The 20,526-nt window shown below is 35.3% G+C and overlaps 1 protein-coding gene across 3 annotated transcripts; it reads left to right on the plus strand.

Annotated features, from left to right (window-relative positions):
* Positions 1-8,284: 8,284 nt before the first annotated feature.
* LOC110751993 (P-loop containing nucleoside triphosphate hydrolases superfamily protein) lies at positions 8,285-19,356 on the plus strand. Of its 3 annotated transcripts, none has more exons than XM_021952564.2 (28): positions 8,285-8,427; positions 8,564-8,752; positions 9,630-9,776; positions 9,866-10,018; positions 10,100-10,350; positions 10,857-11,035; positions 11,237-11,361; positions 11,685-11,721; positions 11,805-11,896; positions 11,985-12,101; positions 12,189-12,302; positions 12,381-12,464; positions 12,604-12,811; positions 13,468-13,568; positions 13,837-13,935; positions 14,018-14,131; positions 14,198-14,314; positions 14,403-14,483; positions 14,961-15,032; positions 15,108-15,201; positions 15,275-15,306; positions 15,664-15,749; positions 16,290-16,361; positions 16,460-16,687; positions 16,861-16,993; positions 17,583-17,669; positions 17,803-18,363; positions 18,632-19,356. In XM_021952564.2, exons 2-28 carry the CDS (start codon positions 8,642-8,644, stop codon positions 18,956-18,958), a joined length of 3,822 nt encoding a protein of 1,273 aa, XP_021808256.1. In that variant the 5' UTR covers positions 8,285-8,427; positions 8,564-8,641; the 3' UTR covers positions 18,959-19,356. The 3 variants fall into 3 exon arrangements, with proteins under 3 accessions (XP_021808256.1, XP_021808257.1, XP_021808258.1); XM_021952565.2 differs by having other exon boundaries at positions 15,108-15,189; XM_021952566.2 differs by having other exon boundaries at positions 17,803-18,359; positions 18,632-18,929.
* Positions 19,357-20,526: the final 1,170 nt, after the last annotated feature.

Below are 20,526 nucleotides of genomic sequence, written 5' to 3' on the forward strand. Positions count from 1 at the left end.
GGTTTGTAAACTAAGACTATTTTTTACTGGGATAAACCTCGTTGACATATTCGACTTATTGAAATAGTTTTTCAACGGAACTGTAACTTCTACAAATAATGATTTGATCATACACAATTCTGAAATTTTGTGTTTTTATTTTATTTTATAATACTTTTGTTAAATATATGTTATTAATGTGTTTGCTTTATGGACTAATGGCGTTACATTTTGAACATGCATATTTGAAGAGGCTTGTTACAATCTGCCTAGTTAATTTGGAATGGAAGGAGGCATTTGATTGTTACATTAAATGATAGGAGTGGACCGAAATATTCTCACACAAGGAGAACGTGTTCAAAACGGAACATAATTTGAAGGAATTTAACATGTTAGGATACGAAAACTACATGGATAAATTTGAAATTGTTAGCACCATAGTAGTATAATTAACAAACAACATGAACGAAAAGTGACTTTTTCCCTAATAAGATTTTATTATACTTCCAATAAAAAATACTCATAACATAAGTGTTACGTGCATAAACACTCCTAAATTCATATAATACTTTGAGATATATAAAAAATGCAAGACTTGCACAGTTTTTACAAGCAGTATATAAAAGTTCAAGCTGAACTGGTAAGCTTTATTTTTCATTGTTGTTTTTGTGTTAATCGAATTCGAATAAACAAAAATGAGCTGACCAAAGTTACCCTGAATTGGCATAGACTTTTGATTGCTCCTAAGTGGTCATGAGTTCAAGTCCCCATGGTATTTGTGCGTGTGAGTTTTTCCCCCTCTCCTTTTTAACTTTGGTAATTATAAAAAAGGTAATTACAATTTTGGTCACTGTGGTTAAAGTCGAACTTAATTTTGGTTACCCAACTTTCATTTATCCGATGATCATCACATTTTGCATTGTCGGCAAATCAAGTCCAATTGAAGTATTCTATCAGTTTCAACGCACATGCGTGCGTGCATGGGCAATATTGCCCTTTCACCCCTAAACCTACGGTGCTCTCTCTCTCTCTCTACAATACCCAACCCCCCTCCCAACTTCTCTCAATCTTAAGAGCCTTGATTTGCTATAGGTCCTCTCAGTCAATCCCCATAAAAAGTTTTCCCTCTTCTTTCCCCACACCCCACATCCCAAATTCTAGATTCTTTTTTTTGGGTCAAAAACTAAGATTCAAGAATTAAATTTGAGGGGTTTTGCATCAATGATAAAGGGGCCGACACTTAGGAAACCCAGAAGATATTTGAGATTGGTAGTGCTGATATCCTTCTTGGTCTTGAGCAAGGTCTAAATGTCGATGAAAATATCGGGATATTATCGATATCGATAAAAATTGAATAAAAACCACGGAAATTGTAAGAAAAACTTGGAAATTTTTATTGAAACTTTGCATGGTGTTTATTTAGTCAATTATCTATTAGTTTATCACAAAAAATTGGAAGGAAATGCATTGCATGATTGATTTAACTTATTTAAGTTGATTATATGGCGAGCTGGCAAACATTGTAAGTGTAGAAAATATGTAGTAATTAATGAAAGAAGATTAAACACACCATAATCATTTATATATAATGAATTACTACAATATTTTACACTTTATACATTGCATGGTAAGATACATGAGTGACTTAGTACCACATAGAGTTCCTATGAGGTTCAAAATTTTCACTATCTTCATCATCTCTATGTGTAGAGTAAGTATATTGTGAAGGTGTTGAAGGAGTAAAATGGGAAGGGTTCGAATCCCCTTGGTGTTTTTTTCAATATCGAAATTTATCATAGATAATAAATGTTAGCTTGTAGACATTTTAAAGACTTTATAAATATTACACGTCGAAAATATAATCACAAACACATCCTCAGCGAGATGGATAAAGCGCTGTGGCTGTTGACAGAGGGGGATGGGTTCGAATCTCTCTATGCTCAACAAGGGAGGCTTTTCAAAAATTTCATTGCACTTCTCCAAAGCCTTGCATCCCTTCCTCACCACCTCCTAATACCCAAACAACCACAAAAGCAATCGAATCACTCAAATCAATTACACAAGAAAAAGTTGGCCTCGTTGTCGGATCCACGAAGACCCACCCTTGTCGTCGGTTTGAAATCTAGGCTCGTCTGTTTAATACGCACATGCAGTTGAGGCCTCCTTTAAGCTCAAACTTTGTTTCTTGTTGGGTTGAGAAGTTGTAGAGAGGGAATGAGTTGTAAAGAGAAGGAGAGAAAGAGCTGGGTTGGGGTGAAAGGCCAATATTGCCCATGTACGCACACAACACGTGTGTTGAAACTGACAGAATACCCTAATTGGACTTGATTATTGACGATGCAAAGTGTGATGACCAAAATCGAAAAATTGAAAGTTGGGTGACCAAAATTAAATTAGACCCTAACCCCACTTACCAAAATTGTAATTACTAAAAAAAAAATCTAAATTCTAATAATTTATCTAATGTTATTATTTTACTATTCGGATTAGAGGTCGTAGACCATACATTTTGATGGACTCGAGCAATCCTGGTCAACGACTTGCGTCAAAGAGAAGTTTAGACGGATGGTGCATAGAAAGCCACCAACGGAGCACGCCACAGCTTATCATTTTTTTCCATGAATAGTGATGATCAAACACGTTTATGGCGTGCTGATGTTGTTTGCCTATTATTTTGGATAAGCTTTTCTTTTTTATATAATTTTTTTTTTTTGGGTATGGATAGGACCAAATTTCATAACCCTTTTGCAACCTCAAAAATAGATATTACCATAATACCCTTCTGCCACTTAATCCATTAAGGCTTAGTTTGGTATTGCTTAACTTAAAAAATAAGCAGCTTAAAAAAAAAGTTTTGGAGATTTGGGTGTTTGGTAAAACAAAAATAAGCTGCTTATTTAATAAGTTGCTGTCATTCAAAGCTGAAAAACAGAAGCAGGTGGGGAGCTGCTTCTGAAAACTGCTGCGAGGAGAAGCATGCGGAGGTTTAAATGAAAATTTCAAATTGCCCATATTGCCCTTATTTGTTTCACACAATTACATGTTATATCCTCATCATCCCGAGTTCGAACCTCCCAAGTGTCGTTCCTTTTTTATTTTCTGGATTGCTCGCCTCATCCTCTCCTCTCTCTGCAACTTGCTCCCCTTCCTCAATCCGTCAAAGCTACCATCTCAACCCAAAACCTCACCAACCCACCTCCCTATTTTACAGACCCAGAATATCATCCTCTCTCTGCAACTTTTTCCCTTCCTCAATCCCTCAAAGCTACCAACTCAACCCAAAACCCCACCAACCCAGCTTCCTATTTTACAAACCTAGAAGATCTCCTTCAGCACCCAGATTACCAACCAATTATCTCTACGGCAACAAAAAATTCAACACCCAGATTACCAACCAATTATCTCATTCAGCAAAAGAAAATCAAATCCCCAAGAGGTGGGCATGTAGAAGAAAAGACGAAGAAATTTATAAAATTAAAAAAAAAGAGGGCGGGGGTTGCTGGGAAGGTAGAAGTAAAGAGGAAGAAATAAAAAAAAAACATGGGAAGGGAAGAAGTCTTGGAAGGAAGAAGAAAAGAGAAAGGAGGAGAAGAGGAAAGGTAAAAAGGTTGAGAGATGGGGGGCCTGGGAAGGAAGAGGAAAAGAGGAAGAAAAGAAAAAAACTGGGACGGGTGTCTTTATAACAAGAATTTGTATGAAATCACAACAAAAACAAGTTTTGTCTTGAAGATTTTGGATGAGGAAGATGACGAAAGAAAAAAACAGAGGAAGAAGAAAGGAGGAAGGAGAGAAGAGGGAGAGGAAAAAAAAAATTGGGGCCCCTGAAGGAAGAAGAAAAGAGAAAGCAGACGAGGGAGAAAGAAAAAAAAAGGGAATGGGGACTGGAAAGGAAGAAGAAAGGAGGAAACAAAAGGGAGAAAAAAGTATACATTTTTTATTTCTTATGATAATTTTAGGTTTTAAAAAAAAATTCATCATGGTGCCCTTTATTGTCATTATACACTCTCACAGCACTTCTATAAAAAAGTTTACCAAACATTATAAGACTGCTTTTTATACTCACAGCACTTTTACAAATATAGATTACCAAACACTTTGCTGCTTCACTTCATAGCTGTTTATTTTCACAGCACAGCAGAAGCAGTTTTTTTTAAAAGCACAGCAATACCAAACTAAGCCTAAGAGTTCCTGACGTCTGAATGCTAAACTCTTTTCTCACTGTTTCTATAACCTTTGAAGCTGCCTTTGTTTCGGTTTTTCATCCACAGCGGCGGAGGCTAATTAATTTTAAATTGGGAGATTCATTAATATACCCAATATAGGAGTCAAAATTATAAAAATACCCTATATAAAATGAATTTTAGAAACACACCCAAAGTCCATTTATAACATAAAAAAAAGGCTTTTAACTTCTTTTAAATTACAAAACTGCCATTGATTTTTCAAAACAAACCCAACCCAACCCCAAAATATATAAATAAGTCCAAAATACTCAATAGGACATCAAAGTAATTTAATAATCAAAATTAAATTCAATATGGCCAATTGTCATTTTTTGGGTTTTTTTTGGGTTTGTTTATAGAAATTAAATGATGTAGGGTTTATTTATAGTTTTAGTTCTAAGAATGGGTATTTGACTAAATATCTCTTTTAATTTTCGACCTTTTGAATTTTGCATTCCTTTTTTTTTTTGGTGAGAAATTTTGCATTCCTTTGTTTCATTGCATCATTGCAATTTGTATGTAAGAGCATCCACAATTGTTGCTCAACAATTCATTTCAGTTCACTTCAATAGCTCAAGCTTCAATTGCAATGGTGCACTGCAATAGCTTACTCTATATTTTTAAAAATATATATATATATATTTAAATGATTGAATAAAATAAAATGAATAAAGTTAATTATGATAAGAATTCGATAATTAAAATTGTTTCAAAGAAATTTTTAAAAAGTGACCAATTTTGAATATATTTATATATAAATAAAAAATTGTGAAAATCGACGATACTTTTGGTGAATACGAACCCAAATATCATCTAAATACCTACAATCGGATCTTGCAAATTTTCAACATAGGTTGTGCACAGTAATTTTTCTTGCCCTTGGTAAAATGAGTGCCCTTTTTCTGGTTGCTCATTTTTTATTGAAAAATAAAATTTCAACATAACAAATTTTTTTTTGTGGGTGTAGGAAATTGTGGGAGAGTTGTTTTCTACATATGCATTTATAGGTAAATAACTAGCCATTTGTGTTTTGAAAAGTGAAATAAATTAGTAATAGTATGTATAATTAGCTATCCTTTTTCTGAAAAGTGAAACAAATCAATAATGGCTAGTATATATATTAATTAGATGTTTGTTTTTTATATTAACAGTGAAAAAAATCAGAAATGACTAGTTGCTTTGAAAAAATAAAAGTAACAGCTAGTTTACACCAATTAAATGTAATGGAAAGATTAAAAAGTAATGTTGTCCATTTGTCAATAAGAGCATCTTCAAGCAATATGTCAAATTGCCACATGGACATGAAATAACAAAAATTGAAGGTTAAATTTGCTCCAACAAAGTAGTCAAATCTTATATGGATTAAAAGGCTGAAAGAGATATGGCAAAAAAAACATATCAAAAAGCTTGATGTTAAATATTATTTTATTTTATTTTTTAATCATGGAGCCCATTATCATTTACTCTCTTTTAAACTTTATGCATCATATGAGTCTCATTTACCTTTAAAAATATAAAATAATATGATATTTGGCATTTCGGGTGGAGTTAATTTTTTTCCCAAGTGTCAAATGCCACATAAGCCATCAAATTCAAATTTAACATTTTGCATTTGACATCTCCTTTGGAGATGCTATTGATGGTGGGCCAGCTTATTGAAATGAATTTCAATTCAAAGTTCATTTTAGTGACCTCTGAAATAAACTATTAATCACTGAAATGAAATAATTTTTTTGTTGAGAAAAGATGGTATTTCATTAAACCGAAAGGAACATTACATGGTAAGACCTAGCATGTTAACGGCGGCCTCGTTAAAACCTTCTCAAAGAAACAAAATCCCGGGGTAGAAAAGAGTACCACCCATGCTATTGACTAAACAGAAGAGTCAAACAACTTATACGAAACAAACCAACCTAAACCCCAACTACAAAATCCTTAAAACAACATCCCATCACTACATAGTTATTGTCAAAGAAGTCCTGCTATGATGTAGAAAAATCATCATAGTTCTTCGTACTGAGTCAAAAACGTACTATGGGTATCAGAATAGATCCAACCAATCACCCAACCGCAAAACTATTGAAACACATCTCATCACTGCGCAGTACTGTCAAAGAAAGCCTTCTGTGATCTAAAGAAAGTATTATAGTTCTTCGTATTGAGTCAAAAACTTATTGTGAGCATCATAACAAATCCAGCCAAACACTAACCGCCACCTCCAATTTTCTTAATCCAGAACCCTAGCTAACAAGCTAGGGAGACCAAAATTGGCCTCTGAGCCTGAAGAAAATTCGGAAGAAAGATCTTCATAGTAGGAACGTTCATCAGTTGCCAAGCCCACGAACGTTCCATAGGAGAATTATTAAAGAGATCTTGGAGACCCCTCGAGATTGGTCTTCTCCACCTTGTCAACAAAATCCTCAATACAAAAACTATGCTTACCAGAAAAATCCATGCCACTAACAATCAGATGCCCAACACCAGTTTTCGCACACTTCTGATTCCCGCTTGGTGCCGCATACTTGTCATCCCCTTAAGCAGAAGAAGCGGTGGCCATCTCCATAGCGTTAAGATGGAGACCCTTCACCAGTGACTGGCTCCTTGGGAACCCAGAAAGGAAGCCAACGCAGCCACCCAACGGAGAACAAAAGAGAAAAGAAAAAAAAAAAGTCATACCCAATTTACTAAGAATAACCCAAAGAGACAATCAGAAAAGACTAAGAGAGACAGAGCAAAGAATGAGTAAAGAAAACTGGAGAAACCCTAACCCTAGCCGTCAAGGCTCTCCTCACGTGAACGAGAGAGTGAACCAAATTTAACCTGTATTATTTGTTAAAAATAAAATTGAGCTATAGGAGGTTAGGAGGGAATCGAAATGAAATATTAATCTCTGAAATGAATTGAACTTTACGATTACAAGTCAAAAGTTCAATTTATTGAAATAAAATTGAAATTACCATCACCATTTATGTGCTATCTAAAACTAGTGAATTAGATGTAAGAAAAATGGCTAAATGAGCACAAGTGCACATTGATAGCTATACCGTATATGGACGAACGTGCAGACTAGAGACTTATGGGTTAGAAAGTGTTTGTGTTAGAATTTGAGTTTTTGCTTATTTCTGACCAGAATACTTGATCTAGAAGATTTCAAGGAATACTTATTGTGCATACAAAATTGATTTAATTTTTTTAAAGAAAAATCATAATAATATTACCGTGATTTTATGGGATAATTTTTATAGAAATTATCTTTGATTACTTGGAAAACAAGACAATATTTTACACAAGAATTGCAATCCATGCAATACGTGAGATTGCCATATTTTGCCTAACATGTTGCCATATTTTGCCTACTATCTTGCGCACTGTTGCCGTACTTGCATAAATGCAATCAAGGGATAAGTTGCACTGAAGCCCTTGTGGTAGTTTTGCGGGTGTTAATAATGTCCCAACTCTCATTCCGTCCTAAGAATTTGGAACGAATTGACAAAAAAGGAAAAAAACTAAGAACAATCTACATCGAAAACTTTTCCTTTGTAGCCAAATTCTTTGCCAATTAGGTTATGTGATCTTTCATTAAATTTCTTTTGTCAATGAATTTGAATTTAAACATTAGCTTCTTATAGTTAATTTTTTTTTCCTTTGTGAGAAAAAAAGAATGGATGTTAGGTAAAACAAGAAATATATAAGGTGTAAAATAGTAATGATATATTATACAACATTTAAAATTCAAAGTTACCCTCTATAACAGCTTTCCACTTATAACATTATCATGCGAACAACTATATTTTACGGTTTTTGACTCATGACTATAATTCAAAACTGATAAATTTTCAGCAAAGTAAAACACAAAACAGAGCTAGTTGTTCCAGAAAGCAGCCCCCTTGGCCCAACTCGAACCGCTTCTTTAGGCAAAAACATTTCCAAAATTATTTCAGTGGGCCAGGCTCTTCCGGGATCACTACCAATTTCCAAAATTAAAACCCGCTAATAAGTACCGTTCGCCAGAGCACGTGCCAGTCACGTGACCTCCCTATATTTTGAATTCGGACTTGTCCGCCATCTCTCAAATCCACTTTAATTTGACCCCCGTCCCCCTCCCAATTCAAATTCCCTGCCTCTCTCTCTCTCTCTCTCTCTCTCTCTCTCTGCTCCCACACACGCCTTTCAAACCAAACAGCCAAAATTGAGAGCAAATCCCATTCTGGTCCACCTTCTTCAGGTGCAACTCTCTCAGATCCGTTAATACCTTCCTACTTTTCAGCTATCATTGTCTAATCGTTTTCAATTATTTTATGCTATTTTTGTCTGGTAATTTTTGTGCCAATAATTTGGTTCTTGCTTCTGATTCTGATTAGGGTTTCATTTTCAATCTGGAGGCGGGGGGAGGATTTAGGATTTTAGATTTCTTGAATCAAGCTTTGCTTTAGGTCGAGATGGATAGTTCGGAATGTGTTCGAGTGGCTGTCAACATAAGGCCATTGATTACCTCCGAGCTTCTGATAGGCTGCACAGATTGCATTTCTGTTGTTCCCGGTGAACCCCAGGTAGCTTTTTCTTTTTGGTAGAAATTTTAAAATTTTAAGGTTAAGTTTTGGTTTTCATATTTGGGAATGTCAAATGTGGCTGATTGAGCTGTTTATTTTGTTGCACATTAATTTTTGGCATGTAAATTTTGTACATGAATGGCTTATTTGGTGCCCCTAAGCTTGGGCCCGGATCGAACATAGTAGAGATATGAGATGAGAAGGCTCTCTTAATTTTCACTCAAGCTACCAAAACATCCAAATATTACTACTTGAATAAAATATGTGTTCACTATGTCACTCTTCATTCTTATTTCCAAGTAAAATCCTACAATCTGATTTTACCTTTTTATAACTTTTAGTTTCATTATGTTGCTTTTTTCAAGCATTTGGTTTCATATAATGACTAACAAACCCTGACTTTTTATGTTGGTTTTTCTAACTTTTTGTTTCTAACTTTCTCATATTCTATCTTCCAAGTTCCAATCCTTTCAAAATCGGGGGAAAGAAGAACTTGGGATCCCATAGATTATTTATCCCACTTTTCTTGGCTTTTGTTTTTGGTAAAGAGGTCACTTCTTTCCTATCCAACCAGTTTCATGGTTGCTTTTTTCTCCTTTACCAAGCATAGTGTGTTTAGGGTTTCAATGATCTTTCTGCATGAACTTAATGAAAAGTCATGATTCAAGTGAGTAAATGGTCCTAATCAAATCCCTGTTTGGACCTCTGTTGGTGTCAGGGGGTGTTTATGGGATGAAGCTTTATAAGTTTCTTTATGTCAAGTCAAAAATTCTTAATTCTGTAATGTGTGTTCAGTCAAGTTTGATTTTTTAATTTCAATAATTAAAATAGAGTGTCGAACGTACTAGTAGCGAGTGATCATGGGATATATGTGCAGGTGCAAATTGGGTCACATTCATTCACATATGATTATGTTTATGGTAGCACCGGATTTCCTTCCAATGCAGTATATGATGATTGTGTTGCTCCACTTGTCGACGCGCTCTTCCATGGATACAATGCGACTGTGCTTGCATATGGACAGGTTTGATATTTATGAAATCTCTTTTTGATGGTTTTGTTTTCATTTATGTGTAGCTAATATAACTAAGTTCAATCCATTTAATATTGCAGACGGGTTCTGGGAAGACTTACACGATGGGCACTAACTATACCGGCGATGGAAGTAATGGGGGAATTATACCCAAAGTGATGGAAAGCATATTCAAAAGAGTTGAGACAAAGAAGGATACTACAGAGTTTTTGATCAGGGTATCATTTATTGAGGTACAAAGATTTCCATCAGTTCATTAGTATTCTCTTTAAATTATTTGGTTTATGTGTTGATCTTGTATGTCATAATGGCAGATATTCAAGGAGGAAGTGTTTGACTTGCTTGACCCAAATTCATCATCACTCTCTAAAAACGAAGGGGCAGCACCTACAAAGCCTGCCCCAGCTAGAGTGCCCATACAAATTAGAGAAACAGTGAATGGAGGGATAACACTTGCTGGTGTCACTGAGGCAGAGGTTAGGACAAAAGAAGAGATGGCATCATATCTCACCCGTGGATCGTTATCTCGAGCTACTGGGAGCACAAATATGAACAGTCAATCAAGGTGCTATGCCTGACTTTTCTATTAGTTAGGATTAAGTAGTTTTGTAATATAAAAGTAGGTCATGAATTGATATTATTAGCAATATCTTTATTTTCTTAAATTAATTTTACTTTCTGTTCAGGGCGTGTTGAATTCTGTGTGTTTACATTATGCTTTAATTCATAATGCCAAAGTTTGTTATGTACATCATACTATGCGAATGCACTTTATCCTTATTCCTTTTTCTGTTTGATGTGGAATGGAAGACTTAATTATCTAATCTAAATAGCAGCAAGTGGTGTTTGTGGCAGATGAATATGACAGTTTTTGCTTCCAAGCATCATCATGTTGAATTAACTCAATAATTTCCACATTTGTTTGCATAATTTTTAGTTATTCTTACTTTTAAGATTTAATTTTTTTTTTTCAATTTTTAAATAAGCATTTAAGATTTAATTCATTATGGATGAACTAATGTATTATCCTTTTTGCTTCTTTTGTTTTTTGTTTTTCTTTTTACAATGCAGTCGTTCACATGCTATCTTCACAATAACTATGGAGCAAAAGAGGACTGCTCACTTTGTGAATGGAGCAACTCATGATGATATTGGTGATGATATCTTATGCGCAAAACTCCATCTAGTGGACCTAGCAGGTTCTGAGCGGGCAAAACGAACAGGTGCAGATGGCATGCGCTTGAAAGAAGGTAATTATGAGGTTTCTTGTATAAAGGAATTATACACTAGGCTTATGATGGGCCTGCTGAAAAATTATCATCTTTATTACTGGATATTTGTTCTCAAATAAATCTGATAAATTACCTTCGTTAGCCCTTTTAATCTTTTCCCGTTTTGTTTGAATTGGCTACTGCTTGTATTTTAAGATAAATTTATGGTTCTTGTAACAGGCATTCATATCAACAAGGGCTTACTCGCTCTGGGCAATGTGATTAGTGCCTTGGGAGATGAAAAGAAGCGGAAAGAAGGTGGTCATGTTCCGTATCGTGATAGCAAATTAACACGCTTATTACAGGCATGCAAATTATTTCATTTCCTTTTAGTTCTTGTTGTACACTTTATTGGAGCTTGTAAGTTACAGACATATTTTCAGCATCTACAATTTGCTTGTGGTCTTGTGGATAAGGATTCTTTTAGAAATTTTAAGAAAAATGGTACATAGTGCAGAAGTTTTAATTTGTTATGCTGAAATTTTAACGTTATTAGAAAAGCAATTATCAAAAATATAAAAGTACAATTTTATATCTCGAAGCAGAAGTGCTTCACTCTCTGTAAATAAACAAAAGGAAAGATGCCTTACTACTCTTCTGACTAATCTTTTGCAATTTGAACTTTTAGGATTCTCTCGGAGGAAACAGTAAGACTGTGATGATTGGTACGTTGTTTTTCCTTCTTAGATCTAAGCTTCATTGGGCGTCAAGACATGCATTTCTAATTATTCTATTTTCATTTGCTTAGCTTGTGTTAGTCCAGCGGACACAAATGCGGAAGAGACGTTGAATACTCTAAAATATGCGAATCGTGCTCGCAACATTCAGAACAAGGCAGTTGTAAGTTTTAGTGCAACACAATAATTTTTTTATAATGTTTCATCTATTTATTTCTTTTATTGATTTTATCTTTTATTTTAAATTTTAGATCAACCGTGATCCCATGGCAACTCAGTTGCAAACAATGAGGAGCCAGATTGAGCAGCTGCAGACTGAACTTCTGTTTTACCGTGGTGATGCTAGTGCACCATATGATGAACTTCAGGTATTCCACTGTGTAAACATAAGCTCTTTAGCACCTTTATTATGTGTCTATTGCCTTTAGATTTTTCAATAATTTCAAATTTTCTAGATCCTGAAGCACAAAGTATCATTACTCGAGTCAAGCAACATGGAGCTGCGGAATGAGCTTCAAGAACGCCGAGTCACTTGCGACCATCTAAAGCAACGTGCTCTTGATGCCCAGGTATTATAACAAAAAAATAGTTCTAAAATTCTGTCATTGATTAATATCTAGCCATGAGACTAATATCCAATATTTCAGGTTGAAAAAGATAAACTAGTCATGAAAATTGAATCCGCCCGAAGTGGTAAATCTTGGGATGAGATTGACTCTAATTCAGTTCAGGTTGGTGTACACTGATTTCTCTTATTTTGTGTGTGTGTTTATTTGTTTTCTGGCAGCATGTTTTTTATTTTTTGGTGTAACTGCTGCTCGATGATAAACAAGAAACTCATCTGAGACATGGCTTGTAATCTCTTTTCAGGACTATGACTTGCTAAAAGGTTATGTGTCAAAAATTCAGGAGTTAGAAGGGGAATTGTTGTGCTTGAAAAACTTAAACAACTCAAAACCGAAGAGAATTCTCGACTGTGTTGAGTCAGATGATGATGGCTTTCACTCAAAGAATATATTATTCCCCACTATTAATGAGTATTCATCTGATTATGATACCAAAGCTGGGGATATTCCAGGTATATTATGAAAAAAGCTTAGAATTTCATCTGATTTCTTGCTTTCTCTAGTTTGTTTGATTTGGTTGTACATTATAATTTCATCTACCTCCAAGCTTGATTTCCTGACTGCTACTTTCTGTTACAACTATCTGCCAATAATTTTTGGTGTTATAGAACTGTGGAGTGCTAGTGGGTAGGATAGACAAATTATAGTAAGGGATATTTCCTGCAATTGAAAGTTGTTGTCAATTTGTTGTAATTGCAATTCTTTTGGTACTTTTTTTAAATTATTCTTGATGAAATTGGGACTTTATCTTAAATTCCAAGGGTAGTATATGTAAATATGAGACCTAACTTCTATTTTTTTAATTTTTATAACATAATAAGAGGTTTATTGAGGATTCTACGGGGTAGGTAACAGAGGACTCGTTGGATAGAATTTGTTCATGGTCGTCATTGTAGGGTTTGATTTTCTGGATATACCTTTGTTCCTCTTTCATGTGTTGTGTTCTTCTTTTTGTGTTATCCTTGGACATTTTATGAAGTTTATAGCAGCTAGTAGGTTAGGTTCTTTATGTGTTTTAAGTGCATAACTTGTTCACCATGCTTGTACCATTACTTTTGTCCTAATAACGTCTTTGTGTTTCCCATCAAAACTTTTAATTTATGTGTAGATGAGATTGAAGATCATGAAAAGGAGCAAGAATATTCTTCACTTCAAGAAAAATTTGATAGAGAGCTGAAAGAATTGGATAAAGCTCTTGAACAGAAGGAGGTGAGGTTTCTTAATTTTTGACTGCAGTGGTAGATTTATTTTGGTTGCGCATAAATTTGAAGAAACCCTTCACTGGAAGGGTATTGTGAATGGCCTGCTAAATTGTTGCCAATTTTTTTTTTCCTTATAGATGACTTGTTTAAGTTTTAAACTATTTCTTTCCACCCTACTTTTTTCTGGGTTATGCTTTGTTCATTCCCAATTATTGTGGCTTTCTGGTCACATTGTTTTATTTTATTTTAATTTGGTTTGGTTTGATTTGTTAAAGGCTGAAATGAAGCGGTTTGCAACTTCTGATACCTCGGTTCTTAAACTACATTATGAGAAGAAAGTTCAGGAGTTGGAACATGAGAAGAAATCACTGCAGGTTTGTTTTGTTTCTGGTATACTTATGCTGTGCCCGTGATTTAAAGGTCTGGCTCACAAATCTGCCTGTTCTGATTCTGCAGAAAGAGATTGAGGCATTGAGACACAATCTTGCAAATATCTCATCCACTTCCGATGATGGTGCTCAAAAGCTGAAGGAAGATTATCTACACAAGTTGAACGTCCTTGAAGGACAGGTGATTACAAATGCCTTGGTCTTTTGATGGAAATTGCATATCTTGGGCTTAAATTTTTGTTTGCAGGTTTCTGAGCTGAAAAAAAAGCAAGATGCTCAAGCTCAACTTCTGAGACAAAAACAAAAAAGTGATGAGGCTGCGAAGAGACTTCAGGATGAGATCCAGAGAATAAAGACTCAAAAGGTGTTTGTTGCTAAAAATGCACCTGTTCATGCAAATTGATATTTTTAACATTTTGTTCTCATTATTAACTGCAATGCTTATTTCTTAGGTTCAACTGCAACACAAGATCAAACAAGAGTCTGAGCAGTTTAGGTTATGGAAAGCATCACGAGAAAAAGAAGTTCTTCAGGTATATGGATTTGTTGAGTAGCTTGCATATGTAAGTTGTGGTTTTCTGATGGATTAGGCCACATCATTTGCAATACTGGTGATATGCTTATCATGTAAATGATCTAAGAATGTGCATATGGTATAGTCATGGTGCTCTGTAGCCTACTGTTTACCAATCATGTGGTACTTCTCAATTTTTGTTACTCGTTTGGTGAACAACAAACATGATTTAGAAAACACATTTCATTGAATTTTGAAAAAAAAACACACTCCAGAGTCGTCATTTTTACTTTTGAAATGTTATTAATTCTTTTTTATATCTTTTAGGTTAGCAGAAAGCTACTTTTGCTAGATGAATAACATGAATTCTCCTTTTGTGTAACAATTTTAAGATGCTGTACATACTGTAGCTTGAATATAATGTCTTTTCATTTTTCTAAACTATTTTGTAAATAGAGAGCTAAGGAATCTTCCTTCTTTTTTTGTCAATTAACAGCTCAAGAAAGAGGGGAGGAGGAATGAGTACGAGATGCATAAGCTATTAGCTTTAAATCAGAGGCAAAAAATGGTAAGAAAATGCTTATTAGGATTTGCTTCCTTCATTTATAGGAAGATATTCTCATTTTTCTCTACGTTATGTCAGGTTTTGCAACGAAAGACAGAAGAAGCTTCTATGGCCACAAAAAGGCTAAAAGAGCTTTTAGAATCTCGAAAGACTTCTTCACGTGAAACTTCTGGTCATGTGATATTCCTCTTTTATTTCCATTTTCATGTCATTATAGTGTATTAACAATTACTTGTTCTATGCAGGTGCTGGAATTGGCAGTGGTCCTGGAATTCAGGTACTTATAAGTTGTAACTCTATTTATGTATCTAATAAGAAAGAAAAGAATCATTCATCAGATGGAATTGCTTGTTTTTATGATATGGAGTTGGATTAATGTTTTGGATTTATAAACATCATACTATTTATGTCTATGCCGTATTGAACAAGGCCCATGTGTTTGATGCAGCTTGATATTGTAACTTTAACATCAGTTAGTTTGATTTTTTTAAAGTTTCCTGTGTTATTATTACAACATGGAAATTGGAATACTTGTGATGAGGATCTAATTGGATTTTTAGTCCATTTGGCTGCTTATAACCTCTTGATATATTTGGTTGTGTTTATATCCTACATTTAACTTTTCCCCAAACAGGCTTTAATGCAGGCAATTGAACATGAACTCGAAGTCACAGTTCGGGTGCATGAAGTACGATCTGAGTATGACCGCCAAATGGAAGAGTAAGTCTTTCCATTCTAGTAAACTACTTTATAAATTGACTTAAATGGTCTTGACTCTTGAGATTTTTTGAATTGACTAACTTGAAGAGGATACCCTAAATTATACTTAATGTTGAATTTTCTCTTAAATTTAGTGTGTGCCAAGTATCATTTTGAATGCAGGTAATTTTTTTATTTAAAAAAAAGTCTTTTTTATCCTGCTAGTTAGATCGCATAAGTTACAGAACTGGCTATGAACTTTCTCATCTTTAGTTAAATAAAAAGGGTTTGTGCACGTATTCTATATTTACTTTCATGCTCATCCTGTAAAAGAGTCTGTCTCCTAGATTCCTTTTGGTTCAGTTTGAATATGTTTATAGTCCCAGACAATTTGTATATTGTCTAACTGATTGAGAGTGCAACAGTTACCCATACGCCGTTTTGTTTTTCATTTGAAACTATCTATGGTTTTTTGTTTTTACCAATCAAGTTTTTGAGTGGGACAGATTTTTATAACATGGCAATTCTATAGAATCAATTTAATTACACTTGCTATTGCAGGCGGGCTGGGATGGCCAAGGAGGTTGCCAAGCTAAAAGAAGAAGCAGAAATGTTAAAACGAAGTAATTTAAGGTGAGTAATTTTGCAGATGAATATTCTGTATGCAAAAGTCTTCTTTATTGTTTTGTGCTACCGTGAAATTTATGCGTCTTGAACGGTGTCGATTGCAGTGATTGCCCCCAAGCAATGTCTCCTGGTGCAAGAAATTCAAGAATTTTTGCACTTGAAAACATGCTTGCTACTTCATCTAGCACCCTTGTTTCTATGGCATCACAATTGTCAGAAGCAGAAGAGCGTGAACGGGGTTTTAGTGGGAGGGGACGCTGGAACCAAGTTCGGTCCCTTGCTGATGCCAAAAATCTGATGAATCATTTGTTCTATTTAGCTTCTTCCTCCAGGTATTTTGGTCAAAGATTTCCCCAGAATAGAATTCTTGTCTAAGAACAAACCTTTAGTGTGTGTTGGCGAATTTCTCTCTCTCTCTCTCTCTCTCTCTCTCTCTCTCTCTCTCTCTCTCTTAAGTATTTACTTTTGCATGCAACTGAAAACAATACTATCCCTGCTTTTCAAGGTGCTTGTTACGAGATAAAGAAGTGGCATACAGAGAAAAGGATTTGGAAATAAGAGATTTGAAGGAAAAAGTAGTAAGCTTGAGTAGTTTGCTTAGAAAATCAGAGATGCAGAGGGCTGAGCTTATTCATCAGGTAGAGTTTCAGATTAGCTTATATGGTTTTTAGTGTGATACCATGCTCTTTCTTCCTGTAATTAAGCTCCAAGTCAATTGAATTATTTTATAGTACAAATAAATAGAATTGAACATTGAGTAGAAGGGACAACAAGCAAATGGAATTTAATTTATATTTTAGTTTTGTTAGTGTTTATCATGTGAATGTATGTGCATATTTATGTGTGTGAGGAAATTCGACTTGGGTTAGCTGTCCAGTGATTGAACTGGACTTTGACCACATAGCTAATTCTTTTTTGTGAATTCTCTTTTTCAGTTTCAAGTGACAAGTGAATAAGACCATTAGAACCCCTTAATGAAATGGTCATCCTGGTCTTTGCATTATTTTCATGATATGGCATACTGCATTAAGCTTTTCCATGGTATCTAATGGATGAGTTATTCCTCGCTATTGATCCTTGTGCAATTATGTCCTTTCTGTGTGAATTGTTAAATTTTGTGCACACATTTGTTTTTGTTGCATTAGAAAAACTCATTCAGTTTTCTGTCATTTTTTAATGATCCGAAAAATTCTTGTTTGGTTAAATCTTGTATGAACTTTGCAACAGAATTCAGCCTTGAAGAAATATGCCATGAGCTGTTCTAGGGATGGTGACCTAAACAATGGAGGACACAAGTATGATTTGCGCAGGCTGGTAAGTTCTAGGGGCATTTCCCTTTGTTAGTTTTTCTTGCTGCTTACTACAATGTTTGCTCTTTTACTTGTTATTACAGTTGACAAAAAATTGTTTTCTTTATTCTGTAATAACTGATATGTTGTGAATCCAGGAACACCGGGCATCATTCATCTTGGAGGATATGGATACATCTGATTCAGACAAATCAGATGCAGATAAGGATGACGAGTGGGTAGCATCTGGGAAACGAAGATCTAAAAAGAGAAAATCCAAAAGTGGAAGTTCAAGTGGGGGGTTTCCTTCATCAGATAGTAACGATTTGGGAGGCTTCAAATTGGATGGTTCAGGTGAGGGGATTGTTTCTGTGAAGAAAAGTGAATCAGGCATGTGCTGCTCTTGTAGTAAAATCTCCTCATGCAAAACTAGTAAATGTCAATGCCGATCTAGTGGTGGAACGTGTGGACCTTCATGTGGTTGCGTGGAGGCAAAGTGTTCAAATAGAGAATCTGTCTCACAAGAAGTGCTTGAGTCTGCACAAGCAGAGACGGCTGAAGGGATTGGAAATGATATGGGGACAGATGAAGCAGAAAAGAATCAGCTACTTGCTACTCATGGAGCAAGGCTACTGCAAAATGCATTGGTTGAGAACTCTAGTGAGACAACTGATGTTGATAAACCAAGGAGGGCTCTATCAGAGATTGGAAATACGTTGGTATACTTTAGTCTTACTGATAGACTTATTAGATGCATTTTCGGATTGAATATCGTTTAACTCTGCTGGACTAATTCCATTCACTCATACATATGATCCAATGGCTTAAAGAAATTTCTATAACTTTAAAACTTGGTGGCTAACCATTTTGCATTGCACAGTTAATTTGTTCTTGATTGATTTTTTAGATTTTCATATTTTGAAACTCTCACTCTTATTTTGGCTTACATTTTTGTGGTTGTTCTTTGGTTTCTATCATCAACTACAGGTCAAATCCAATGCACCAAGACCTAACCAGAGAAAGAAGTGGCGAAAATCCACAGTACAACTTGTTACAAATGCTCCGCCTCCCTCGCAGCCAGAAGTTGCTGAAGCACCTCAAAGGCCAGATAACAGAGGGCATGAGGCAAGCATCCCTATGAAGCTACCGAGGGCCATGCGATCTGCTGCTTCAAATGGCAGCAACCCATTTAGAGAAAGGAATGCCGATAAAGCAGATCAATCCGGGGTCAATAAGGAAGGTGGAATTCCTACTCCAAGAAGTCCTCTCTGGCAGAACAGAACATCAGATGAGAAGGAAAACTGTGGCCTTTAACTTTTATAGCCTCTCCCTCATTGGAATTGTTTATGCCATCAGTGTGAAGCTTAGGGGGGCGTATGCATTTATAGTGATGTAGGCTTAGCTTGATTTTGTTGAAGGTGGCTGCTAGTTGATGGCGAAAGTACTGCGGCTACGTGGATTGATCAATCCGGAGCCTTTGATTTGTGTTTGATTGTTGAAGAAAGATGTAGATGATTAGGCCTTTCTTTGCTGCTGTGTTTAGATGGTGCTCAGGAGTGTTGTTACTGTTATGTTCTATCCACAATTCTTAATGGCATTGTAGATACAAACTGATCCATTCGGAGAAATATCTTCCACATGAATGATGCTAAACTTGCTTGGTTTTTCCATAAAATTGTATTGCAAAGATTTTATTGAAGGCAATGAAATCATATACCATGTTTCCCTGAAAATAGAGAAAAAGAAATCATGAGTTTGACTTATGACATGGTTTAAAGAGGAAATTCGAAGATTCAAAGAGATGCGATTAAAAATAAAAAAAGATAATAAAGTTGACGGAAATGACCACTAGTGCAACACTAAATCTAGTTAGAGGACAGTTATAGCTATTTTTGGAGATCATTGACAAAAATGGAACTCGAATATAATTCAGGAACTATTTTAACAATTAAGCCTTTGTTGTAAAGTAGAATGGGTGAAACCAATGTGGTTGGTGTGAGTGGTTCGGTACTCTCATTCCTTAAGAGAGGTCAGGGGTTCGATCCTTGCTCTCGTACGGAGTCACCACTTTGGCCAACACTTTACCCTTTACGGGCCGACCCGGTGTGAGTGAGGATTAGTCTGGGTTGTGGTTAAGGCTTAAAGGTGCCCACCCATAATTGGGGCCCATCCATGACCACCTCATGGTTTAGACAAAAAAAAAAAAGTAGAATGGGTGAAGCTCACATGGTCAAAAGGTGAATAGTATTGATGGGTAGAAACATCATTATGTTTCTTCTTTGTTCACGGGGGGTCATTGTAAATGCCTATAAATAGGCTCCATCTTAGTTGCAGAAGATACAACCAATTCAGAGAGAAATCTGAGAAAGAGTGAGTAAGAACCCTGAGAGCTCTATCAGTAAAGAAAGTTCTAAATACATTTCCACTCCCAATATTCAGTGGTAATTCCCATACTCTGATTATTTGTTTTATAACACGTTATCAGCACGATAGTCTCTCCACCTTTAAATCTTCTCAGCACTATGTGGTTATTTCTCTTTCTCCTCTCCGTCATATGTCTCTTCTCACTATACTACTACGACGACATGCAAACTTTTTTTTTGTGCTCTCACAATTTTTGTGTTGTTTCATCCATGTTTGTTTAATTTATTTCTTTGTAATATAATTTGGAATGACGCGGTTTTATACCCCATTCTGTTATTTTATTGTGGTGTAATTTTCATTACCCATCGCGTTGTAACACAAGTTATCATAATAAAATGATGGTGTGATCTTAAAACCCATCTATTGTATCTTGAACAGTGATGCAGTTATATTGCCCACAAAATATAATATATTATGTGGTGGTTTTATCCCCACATTTACTATGGACGGTTTTCACC

Source organism: Prunus avium, chromosome 1 (genome assembly GCF_965620075.1).
Source record: "Prunus avium chromosome 1, drPruAviu1.hap1.1, whole genome shotgun sequence".
NCBI lineage: Eukaryota > Viridiplantae > Streptophyta > Magnoliopsida > Rosales > Rosaceae > Prunus > Prunus avium.